Here is a 12,034-nt window from a genome sequence, read left to right as displayed (position 1 = left end):
TCTGGTACGCGCTGAGAGGATAAGTAGTCGCGCGGTTGCGGGCGAAATATTTTGAGAGAGTCGCGGGCTTTAGGCTAAATTTTACCCAAATTCTATTTACTGCCAGGGCACTGTGTTGTGTTACAGGGTGCTCCCCGCCCGGGCCTCACGATTTTCATCTAACGGTGTACCTAAAGCGGTTGCTTTTCTGGACGTTTGTGGTCCACGTGTGGCCAGGCATCACGAAATAAATTCACGGATCGTGGTGGTGCTCATTTGCATCTCCGTCTCCAAACTCTAGAAACACCAGAGGTGGTGGTGGTGCTCATCCGACGACGCGCCCGCACAGCCCCGGCGCGCTCGACCTCCGCCGGCGACTCCTCCGCCCGGCCACGGCGCGCCCGACCTTCGCCGGCGACTCACCCGCCCAGCTCGGCGCGCCCGTCCTTCGCCGGCGACTCACCTGCCCGGCCCGGCGCGCCCGTCCTTCGCCGGCGACTCACCTGCCCGGCCCGGTGCGCCAGACCTTCGCCGGCTACTCACCCGCCCGGCCCCGATGGAGGCGGCGCTCGACGCCGTCTTCCTTGCGGCGGATCTCCACCGCGTCGGCCAGATCAGGTACCTCCAGATCCCGTCGATTTGGGCAGATTTTGAGCTACAAATTGGTGAGCTATCATAACGGATGTAATTTTTTGTAGTGGGATCATGTACTTTTCTAAAAAAAATCTCAATTCTGGAAACAATATTGTAAATGGATGTAACTGTAGCAATTGTTTTCCCAGTTTTGGATGTATATTTTTGGAATTGGATGTACTTTTCCTATATTTTTTACATTCCGAAATAATGATGGTTTGAGATGTAATTTTTCCACAATTCTAGATGAGACTTACGACTTCGGAATGTAACTTTTGACATTTTTCTACATCCAAACTGTCGAATGGATCAAGGTGTCAAACACTAGTATGTTTTGTGATCCCAGTTTCGGTACATGGATGTATTTTTTTATGTCTTTTCTCATGCGTCACTGCAATTTTTACATCCCAACTATACCACAAAGTATCTGTTATCTGTTGTTTTTGAGAATGTAATTTTTGCAGCGGTAGATAATTTTTTTTTAGCAAGAATGAACGAGAAGGGCCAGAATTTTTCTTTCCTTTTGGGAGACGGGGGGACCAGTGCCTGTGATTAGTGGGGTTTTCTGGTAGACGACAATTTTGGACGGGAAAGACCTCGCCCGTCGCTGTCAACTTGCTATTTTAGGAAAATTTTAGATTCAGACAAGGGGAGCACTCCGGAAGACTAACCGGTGCTATAGCACCGTGTAGCATCGTCCTAAATTTTAGGCGCGTTTCGACAGTTAGATTTTCCCTCGCGCGCCCACACGAGACTGTCTCGTCTAAGTTAGCCACCACTGGTCGGTCGGGGTTCGTTGCCGACCGATGGTTGGACAGCCATAGGTGCTTCCCCGACCGATAGTTAGACATCGGTATTTTTTACATTTCCGACCGATTATCGGTCGGTGTATAATAGCTATTGCCGACCAACAGTTCGATAGTACTTTTCCCGACCGATAGTCCGACATCTATACTGACTTTTCCCAACCGACGTTGGTCGGAAATGTAGTGTTGTGGTGTAGTGTCCGGCGAGCAATTCCTCGCTCCCCCGCGCCGCATTCCACCCCATCTCCGGCATGGACTCCCGCCGCCGCAGTACCGCCTCCCCGGCGAGCGGATCGAAGCGATCCCGCTCGCCGGACAACGTGGAGGACGCCTGGCGTGTGCAATGCAAAAGATCGGCCGCCGGGAGCCGCCGCGCGGCCTGCAAGTACGACGGCGGCCCGTTCGTCCCGCCGAAGCTGCGTGACTTCACGCGGGGCGGCCGCTGGTACGACGAGGACCCGCCGCTCAAGCCGATGAGTGGCCCCAAGTTCGAGGCGTGGCGCGCCGAGTGGGAGCGCCGCCGCCGGGTGGACGAGGCATGGAGGGCGACCATCGGGAGCACCAGCGGCGGAGGTGCTCCGCTCGCCGGCGAGGAGGAGGAGGAAGACGAGAACCAGGACCCCGCCTTCTTGAAGGCGATTGCAGAGTCCCTCAAGGACGCCGACGAGAGGAAGAGGGCGGAGGAGAAAGATAGGGCGGCGGCCATCGCCGCCGTGAAGGAGGCGGAGGCGCGGGAGGCGGAGGCGGAGGCCGACGGCTACATCATCGACCTCTCCGACTAGAAGTCGCGATCCTTGATCGCGCATTTTGTATGTAGGTACGTCGATTCCTATGTATGATCGACGAACTATGAATGAACAAGTTTCCCGGGGTTTTAATTTTCAAATATACGGGGTCAAATACGGGTTCTGCTAGACGGAGCGGTGCATCTACGACCAGATTTTTTATACGGGGCAAAAAAACGGCGAAATACGGGGAAGAAAAGTAAAGGGCCTGCTAGACATGCTCTTAGCAAGGAACAACTCGACCCGAACAGCATCTCTGACACAAGATTGGCAGCAGCATATTGCTTAGCGGTACTAACATTCGGACAAAATTAGTCAGATCCAAACTCTTGATCGCTTGTAGTAGTAGTAATCATCAGGAATTTGATAAACAACCTGTGCAACGCATCTGAAATTCAGCCTCAGTTCAGTCTCAATTGTTCAACTCTAGACTGAACCGACACAAAGTTCAGTCATAACTCATAACCAAGCCAAGCCGACGGCAGTGGTGACTACGACCCCAGGTGATAACCGATATAGCTCTTACCCCGGATGCAGAACCGATAAGGCTGATGATCATGCCTAGGGTGTCGTCTTTCCTCCCACAGTCCAACCATTGCCGGTCCCGAGTTACATCGCCGTCATTGATAAACATGAAAGTCGGCATTGACTGGACATTCTATGTTCCAGGCTTGCAGCAACATCATGTCGAATAAGGAAACGAATTAGTTCAGTATCATAGGGGAGACCTGTTTTGCAGCAATGTAGCACCGTGTTTACATTCAGATCGCAACATCCACCTTCAGGAAGATGGCAGACTCGGCGATGACACGGCAAGCTCCGCACCATGAAGCACTTAAGTCACGGTAGCTCATGGTGCGGAGTGTTCCTTAAAGCTCCACCTGTTTTGCAGCAATGTAGCTCCGTTTTAAGGAATATAGCGCACGCATGATAGGTTTAAAATTTCCACCCCCTTGTCGGAGATGATCACCATATGGCATAGGAGGGCAACGTAACTTTCAGCCAGGGAGGGAGTGGAAATGAAAAATACTTCCAACCCTCCATACTAGCAATGTGCCAACCTTCTGTTCGGGGCGGATGAAGGGCCGGAAATTTGACCCTCCAGCACTCTGGATGGTCGGCCCCACTTTTCTTCGGGGAAACTTCTGCGCGTGGTCCTAGGGCACTTGGATGAGGGGGCCAGATGATCAGGCCAGCTGACCCACCCCCCATAAATGCACCATTCTTCTCATCTTCCTCTTTTCTTTCTTCACATCTCAACATGTTCCACACCACCATGACCATAGGCCACACATCCAATTCATGGCTGAACTTTGAAAAAAGCTGGGTCATATATAATCCGTAGTGCTAAAAATGAATCCCACATACTTGAGCACACATAGTAAAATTCATTCGTGTGTTGTTAACAAACACATAGAGATAGAGCTTGCTCTTTCAATAATGGCATTTATTGTTTCCTATGAAGTTCATGAATGCTATCATGAACAAGGACTACCTCCTCCATGGTATAACCTCTAGACATGAATATCATTTGAGTTGATCAAATATCCTTGTGGGTCATTATTTTTATACGCTTAGTACCAACTTTATGCGTGAACATCTTAAAGCTAACGTTCAAACATGAGAGTGGATTTGTTGCCACCTGGGGGCAATGCCCTCCCCCCACCCCCCCCCCCCCACCCCCTAGGCTGTCGCCTGATCATTACTTGGAGATCCGCGCTGCCCAATCGCATGGTAAGTGTTGTCAGCAGTAGCTTGGTCCTGTTGTAAGCCGAGTTAGGGGGCTAATCTTACGCATGATTGGCCAGTGAATTGCAACGTAAAGCCCGTAGAAACATGATCCCAACATGATAGGAAGTGATGTTCGGACTGGTATAAACTCTGGAACTATTGTAGGCAAACCGAAAAGAAATTTTAAAATGTTAGAAGGAGATGTTGAAATGGTATGAGTTTCTGCTCCGAATCTCCGATGAAGCAACTCGGGATTTTGGCTACTTGTTAGACACAACCTACGAGGTAGCTGAAGAGCTCTCTATCTAATTACTAACGTGTACATTTTGTGGCACACAACTCATACTTGCTGACGGTCAAATTGAAGTTAAAATGTGTGCGCCTTAGAGCATGTCTAACAGACCCCCTAAAAGGTTCAACCCCGTAAAATAACCGCCGATATACGAGGTAGAGCTCTACCCGGCCGTCTAGCAGACCCCGTAAATCAGGCCCCTGTCTCGAATTTTTTCAGTTTCGGTTACGGGGCGGCTTCTCGCCCCGTACTTGTGCGGGGCGGGAAGGGGAATACAGGGCCAACCCCTCACCCTTGGCGGGCTGAAATTTCAGCTAGCAACTGCTTCTGCGCACTGGAGCGGGCGGCGGCCATGGCGGGCGTCCGGAGCGGGCGCGGCCGGCGTGGGGGTGGCGGGAGCGGGCGCGGCCAGGGCCGGTGGCGACCGGGGCGCAGCCGGTGCGGGCGCGGCCGACCGTGGCTCGCGCGCGGCCGTGGCGGGCGGGGGGCGGCCGGGGGGCGGCCGGGGCGGAGCTCATGCGCGGCCATGGCGGGCAGGGGCGGCGACCGAAGCTCACGCGCGGCCATGGCAGGCAGGGGTGGCAGCGGGGGGCGGCGGCGGGGGGCGGTCGGGGCAGGAGCTGAGAGGCACGAGGAGGAAGAAAGTGAGGAGAAGAAGAGAAAAAAATAAGTTGGCATATTCTAGGAATATTCTTTTTTACAGTTTAGGCATACGGGTCTGCTAGCTTGGACGAGTTTTCGACCGGTCGAAATCGAATACAGGGCGTTATACGGGGCAGAAATTTAAGGGATGTGTTAGACATGCTCTTAGAACCTTAAGGCCTCGTTCGGCTACAATGGATTGAATCCCAACGTGGATCAGATCTAGACATGGATTTGGTTGATCCAGATTTTACATCCAATCCCGTCTAATCCTATTTCCTTCATCACTTCTAATCCATGTCTTGAAGAATATGTTCGTTCAGACCTTTCGTGGCCCTTGGCTCGCTCTCAGCTTAAGTCGTAGAAATTTTTCCACTGATCGGATGTGGGTGAATTTAATCCAGAACGAGGAAGTTCAATTGGACGGGATTAATCGGGCTAATAATACCGGCCAGGAGCAACCGAGGACTGCGAATTTGCTGGGCTGGAAAAATTAACTCGCCAGGCTAGAGATCCAGGATCGGGCCACAATCCAGACCTTCTATGGATTAAACGAACGAGGCCTAAAGCGGGAGAGTTCAACTGGTTTGTCAAACTTGACAGTTCCAGTTTTTTCGATATAAAGTTGAGAGTTCCACATGTCTTTCTCTCCCTGCTTTCTTTTCTTATGCCAATCTCTTATCTTACCGCCAAACTTGTACTTCCATGTCAACGAAATCAGCTGTTGCTAATTGCTTCTCTGACCACCAGCACAACCATACCTTTCAGGGCTTGTTCGTTTTGATGGGATTGAATCCAGCTTTGGATCTTTTTTTTTCGAGAGTACGCCAAAGGCGTACCATATTTTTATAGAAGGCAGAAGTTTGAGTACAAGAACGGCACCACTCGCTACAAGCAACGAACGTAACCCCACACAACGCCGGCTACAGACCAAACAACCACAACACAAAGAACATGTCCTAAGCAACAAACCAAGCCACGTCTCGACCGATGCGAAGCACCTCCGAAGAGGAACGGCTCCCAAAGGAACTTCCTTGTCAACGAACCATCCGAAGGAGATCAATGGCGGAACTTGGACGGATCCCAGAAGCTGTCCTCCAGAACATGCCAACAGTGACGTGCATAGTGCCTTGATGAACTGCCATGGACCGCTGCTACGCCGGATTGAAGCCGCCAAGGACCTGTGCACCGTGTCTTTGTTGGAGATATGTCCAAGAGGCAATAATAAAAGTGGTTATTATATATCTTTATGTTTATGATAAATGTTTATATACCATGCTATAATTGTATTAACCGAAACATTGATACATGTGTGATATGTAAACAACAAAGAGTCCCTAGTATGCCTCTTAACTAGCTTGTTGATTAATGGATGATTAGTTTCATAATCATGAACATTGGATGTTATTAATAACAAGGTTATATCATTGTATGAATGATGTAATGGACACACCCATTTAAGCGTAGCATAAGATCTCGTCATTAAGTTATTTGCTATAAGCTTTCGATACATAGTTACCTAGTCCTTATGACCATGAGATCATGTAAATCACTTATACCGGAAAGGTACTTTGATTACACCAAACGCCACTGCGTAAATGGGTGGTTATAAAGGTGGGATTAAGTATCCGGAAAGTATGAGTTGAGGCATATGGATCAACAGTAGGATTTGTGCATCCCGATGACGGATAGATATACTCTGGGCCCTCTCGGTGGAATGTCGTCTAATGTCTTGCAAGCATATGAATAAGTTCATAAGAGACCACATACCACGGTACGAGTAAAGAGTACTTGTCGGAGACGAGGTTGAACAAGGTATAGAGTGATACCGAAGATCAAACCTCGGACAAGTAAAATATCGCGTGACAAAGGGAATTGGTATTGTATGTGAATGGTTCATTCGATCACTAAAGTCATCGTTGAATATGTGGGAGCCATTATGGATCTCCGAGATCCCGCTATTGGTTATTGGTCGGAGTGAGTACTCAACCATGTCCACATAGTTCACGAACCGTAGGGTGACACACTTAAAGTTGGATGTTGAAATGGTAGTACTTGAATATGGAATGGAGTTCGAATATTTGTTCGGAGTCCCGGATGAGATCCCGGACATCACGAGGAGTTCCGGAATGGTCCGGAGAATAAGATTCATATATAGGATGTCATTTTATGTGAATTAAAATGTCGCGGAAGGTTCTATGGAAGGTTCTAGAAGGTTCTAGAAAAGTCCGGAAGAAACCACCAAGGAAGGTGGAGTCCACATGGGACTCCACCTCCATGGCCGGCCAACCCTAGTGGGGGAGGAGTCCCAAGTGGACTCCCCTTAGGGGGCCGGCCACCCCCCATAAGGGAGGTGGAACTCCCACCTCTAGTGGGAGTCCTAGCTTGGCTAGGTTTCCCCTCCTTATGGAAGGTTTTTGGTTCGGGTCTTATTCGAAGACTTGGATACCAACACTTGGGGTTCCACCTATATAATGAGGGGCATAGGGGAGGGAGCCGGCCACCCCAAGACCACAAGCTGGCCGCCCCCCTTGAAGTGGCCGGCCACCCCCTCCCAAACCCTAGCCGCCCCCTCTCCTCCATATCTCCCGCGTAGCTTTAGCGAAGCTCCGCTGGAGTTCTTCACCGCCACCGACACCACGCCGTCGTGCCTGTCGGATTCAAGAGGAGCTACTACTTCCGCTGCCCGCTGGAACGGGAGGTGGACGTCGTCTTCATCAACAACCGAACGTGTGACCGAGTACGGAGGTGCTGCCCGTTCGTGGCGCCGGAACCGATCGTGATCAAGATCTTCTACGCGCTTTTTGCAAGCGGCAAGTGAACGTCTACCGCAGCAACAAGAGCCTCATCTTGTAGGCTTTGGAATCTCTTCAAGGGTGAGACTCGATACCCCCTCGTTACTACCGTCTTCTAGATTGCATCTTGGCTTGGATTGCGTGTTCGCGGTAGGAAATTTTTTGTTTTCTATGCAACGTTATCCTACAGTCTTCATACCCGATGCTCCCAACAGAGTTACGACGTCGAAGACGCCGCCATCGAGCCGATCCGTGGATCGAGGCTTTCGCCCGAAGACAACATCCAACTACAAGCAGGTTATGGGGACTCCGACACTCCTCAGAGGCGCCTCCAAGGAGGGGAACGACACCCGCGGACGCCGTCGCCGCCGGCCCGACTGAGCCAAGCTAGACTTTCGTCCGAGTCATCGCAAGCCTCCCCAACCCCCGGAACTGGGGCATACCGTCCGTGAGGCCTCGCACCACCACCGTCGCAGCCCCTCGTCGATGAAGTTGCAAAAACCGCAGAACTCCGAAACACCCACCGCATGGCTGAAGGCTAGGCGAGGACTCCAACTCCGACTCCATCCCGGCGAGGGACCGCAGCCTTCACACCCGCCGGCACGAAGCACTGCGGCCAACACTCCCGCTCCTCCGGCTTGGGCAGGGGTAGCCCTCCACGAACGCCGCCCACTCCAGGCGAGACGTCCCTCCCAGGCACCCCGCCCGCCAGACCCAGATCGGGCCCGCAAGCCCGGATCGGGCCCGGGCCGCCAGCTTCCTCCCCCCGCGATGCCGACGAGGAACACCGCAGGAGCGCCGGCCAAGGGGGCGGCGGTCCTCTGCTCGCTAGGGCGTTCCCTGGCCGAGGCCTCCGCGCCGCCGCCACCCAACCTGCCGCTCCCAGACGCCCCTCACGACGCCACCGCGCCGCCACGACCTCCCTCCTCGCCCACCTCGCCGGGATCTCCTCTCCGCCCGACCCCTCCGCCACGCGCCGCCGGGGACCACCGCACCCAGCGCTGCCGACCGCTCGCGCCACCTGCGCCGCCCTTCGACGTCCCGCCTCCGCACGGCAGGTGACCCGTCGGAGCGCGCCCACCTTCACCCACCGGCGTCAGCGACGGCAGCGGCCGAGGGGAAGGGTGGCGGCGGCTTCTAGGTTTAGGTTTTGGGGAGCCCCCAGAGTCGCCCGTGCGTGGCGACCCGGGGGGAGTTTTTTTAACTTGCTCGTCTCTTTAATGGTCCAGCTTTGGATCTAATCCAGCCTTGGATTGGGTTGATCCAGTCCTTCCACCCAAGCCCCACGGACCCTTGTCAATCCCTCCTCCACATTCCCATGTATATTTTAGTCATTCCCTTAAGCCAGAATACAAGTTTGATTCAGCCGTGGTCGCTCCTTCGCTTTGCAACGTGGAAATTTTTCCACGCGTCTAATGGAGATAATTTTTTTCCAGACCAAATTAGTGTAAGATGCACGGGATTTGCCGGGCTAAAATTCTGCCTGGGAGTAAACGAACACCTAAAGTTTGCTGGGCTGGAAATATTTACTCGCCGGGCTGGAATACCAGGAGTTCCATCTTAAAAAAAACACCAGGAGTTCTACCTTTCCCCATATAATATGGCACAACAGGGATACTTACGTGTAACTATTGCTGTTAGTGTATGTCAGTCAGGAGAGATAGACGGGCTGAGACTCTTCATGTAGTTTTGTTAGCAACTACGTCTGCTACTACCATGGGCCACAACATCAGTGGGCTTGTTGTTATGGGGATGGGCCAGCAGCATCGGAGAAGTGCTATAAAGTTTAAGCAGCCAACAGCTAAGAATTCCTTGGAAGCAGCCCTAGGATAGCAATAATCCTAGCTGTAAATTTTGATTCATACAAACTCTAGATGCCCACAATTCGGCAAAGACTCCTACAGCAGGACAGATAGTATTCAGCAAGCTCTGGCTCGTCAATCCTACAGTCATAGTATTCAGCAAGCTCTGGCTCGTCAATCCTACAGTCAAACAGATCGAATTCAACAAGTTCTCATGAAAAGAGAAAGAAATCGTCAGAACTTCTGTCACCAGAAGTAAACACCAAGGAACAACTTATGCGCACATGACAAACAGCATTGTATTACTTTGTGGTACTAACATTCAGACATAACAGTCAGATTCTTACTTCCCAGTAAGCGAAGTAGAGCGAACACGAGGAATTTCAAATCTTACGGCACACATATCTTAAGTCCTTAACTCTAAATAAATCAACACGATGTCCAGTCACACCCAAGACAAGCGGACAATGATGTTGTGCTTGCCCTTATTGATAAACAGTTTCTTAGGCAGACGCAGGCGCGGTAGTGAGTTCCAGGAGCTTCTTATGGATTTCGTCCTTCCTGCCACCAACAACGGTGTCAACCTTCTCGCCGTCCTTGATGAAAAGGAAGGTGGGCATCGCCTCGACCTGGTATTTTTCAGCGACATCCTGTTGAACAAGGAAACCATATTAGTTCAGTGTCACAAGGGAGACCTGTTCGACCCAAACCATATTAGTCCATACCTTCAGCTCGTCAACATCCACCTTCAGGAAGATGGCACCAGGGAACCTCTTGGCGTACTCAGCGAACACTGGGGCGATGACACGGCAAGGTCCGCACCATGAAGCAGTGAAGTCAATGATCACCTGTAGAGACAAACGAGTGCAGAACATCCATAGTAAGGTTGGGGAAAATGACACAAGTATCTAGTAGGTCAATAGTACGGAAGAAAATTACAAGAAACTATGACAGCTCAAGTGCCATGGCAGCAAGTACCATTCGGTAGATAACTAAGCATGTGACAAGAAAACGAGAACCACAGGTTGATCTAATTGAATAGACATCATATCTGGCTACTAACTATTCTCTGGTAACATCTGGGTACTGTCAGAAAGAGCAAATTCCCATGCCGAAACAAAATCAGGGTCAGTTCGACAGATCTGAATTATTCACAACAATTCCAAATTATTAGCATACGGAAGGCCAGAATATCATGAACATTTCAGCATCATTTCCTAACAAAACCAAAAACGGACAACCTCCGTTCCAAAGTTTCGCAATTTAGAGATGTATCTAGACATGTTTTAGTTGTAGATTCATCCATATATTCGTGACCCTTATTTTGGAACGTATCTCAGATTGCATACAAAAGTATTGGCATTCTCATAAGACAAGGAACGCTGATTTCTACCACCTTTAGAACAAGCAAAATCTGCAGCATGCTATTGTATCAAAGCTTCAGAACCCATGGCAATATCAACGGTGACTACACAAATCGTAAAGAGATTACATCAACTATGCCTACAAGGCATACAACAAATTCGTCAAAGGTCAATCCTCATACGTTGACCATTCGTTGACGCCTTATAAAGGCAGGTGAAATCAGCAGGTCTGCCGAACCCATGCCAATATCAACGGTGACTACACAAATCGGCAAGAGATTGATTACATCAACTATGCCTATGCGTAATAAATTCGTCAACGGTCAATCCTCAGACGTTGACCATTGGTTGACGCCTTATAAGCCATCTGCTCGCGAAGACCTCAAATCAGCAAAATCATGCGCATGACACCCAGATACACAGTACAAAGCTACGGATCAGAGAAGGGATGTTCGCCACCAGCATGTAATTACGGTCAACCCATGAGAATTGAGAAGATAGCTACACGCCTACACCTACCAACAAAAAAAATATGAAATCGGACACAACGGAAAATCATCCGGCCGAATTTCACGAATATTGCGTTGGTGTCGCCACGGATCGAGGATAACCTAGCACCCCCGAATCCGTAGAAATTAACGGGAAACAACAAAGAGAGATGGGATCGGGGAATCAATCGCGTGCGCGTACCAGCTTGCCGGACTCCTTGCCCTTGGCGAAGTTGGAGTCGAACTCCTCCTTGGTGTGGCACGCGATCACGCATCCCTCCTCGGCCGCCATTCCTCCTTGCTTGCTTGATGATGAGATCGAAGGTGCTTGATTTTCTCTTGGGGATCGATCTGCTAGATTTGTGCTCTCCTCGGCGCAGGTGGGACGGATTTATAGAGAAGGAGCGTGGGAGCGAAATTACAGCGGTGCCCTCGGGACGGGAGGTGTCGTGTTCCAACCCGCTGACCGCGTAGACGGACGACGACGTCACGGCGCTCGTCCCCGACCAGGCTCGGACGCGTCCTTCCCGAATGTTCCGCCGCCGTGCTCCAAGAAATACACGGAGCGTCGGTCGGCACGTAACCTACCTCCGTCTCCCGTGGTGTTGAACAACCTCCACTCTTTCCCACGGTGCTTTGTTTTTGTTCAGAATGAACAACATACTGATGTGATGTACTAGTACGATAGTTGTGTATCTCAAATCGTCTGCATAATTG

At 50.9% G+C, this 12,034-nt stretch overlaps 1 protein-coding gene across 1 annotated transcript; it reads right to left on the bottom strand.

Moving 5' to 3' along the window:
• Positions 1-9,750: 9,750 nt before the first annotated feature.
• On the bottom strand, positions 9,751-11,681 carry LOC124670802 (thioredoxin H-type-like). The gene is made up of 3 exons (XM_047207276.1): positions 11,520-11,681; positions 10,191-10,313; positions 9,751-10,115 (listed from the first exon to the last, which is right to left on the bottom strand). Exons 1-3 carry the CDS (start codon positions 11,607-11,609, stop codon positions 9,969-9,971), a joined length of 360 nt encoding a protein of 119 aa, XP_047063232.1. The 5' UTR covers positions 11,610-11,681; the 3' UTR covers positions 9,751-9,968.
• Between the last annotated feature and the right edge of the window lie 353 nt (positions 11,682-12,034).

Source organism: Lolium rigidum, chromosome 7 (assembly GCF_022539505.1).
Source record: "Lolium rigidum isolate FL_2022 chromosome 7, APGP_CSIRO_Lrig_0.1, whole genome shotgun sequence".
Lineage (NCBI taxonomy): Eukaryota > Viridiplantae > Streptophyta > Magnoliopsida > Poales > Poaceae > Lolium > Lolium rigidum.
The sequence above is the reverse complement of the archived record's forward strand: the minus strand, read 5'-3'. Positions and strand labels throughout refer to the sequence as shown.

What these genes read in the sequence shown, in the direction of transcription:
- LOC124670802 (XM_047207276.1), bottom strand. Translation starts at nt 11,609, where the DNA reads ATGGCGGCCGAGGAGGGATGCGTGATCGCGTGCCACACCAAGGAGGAG. An exon ending in GCAAGGAGTCCGGCAAGCTG is followed by an intron (nt 10,314 to 11,519) that starts GTACGCGCACGC and finishes TTGTCTCTACAG; the next exon opens with GTGATCATTGACTTCACTGC. An exon ending in TGGATGTTGACGAGCTGAAG is followed by an intron (nt 10,116 to 10,190) that starts GTATGGACTAAT and finishes CTTGTTCAACAG; the next exon opens with GATGTCGCTGAAAAATACCA.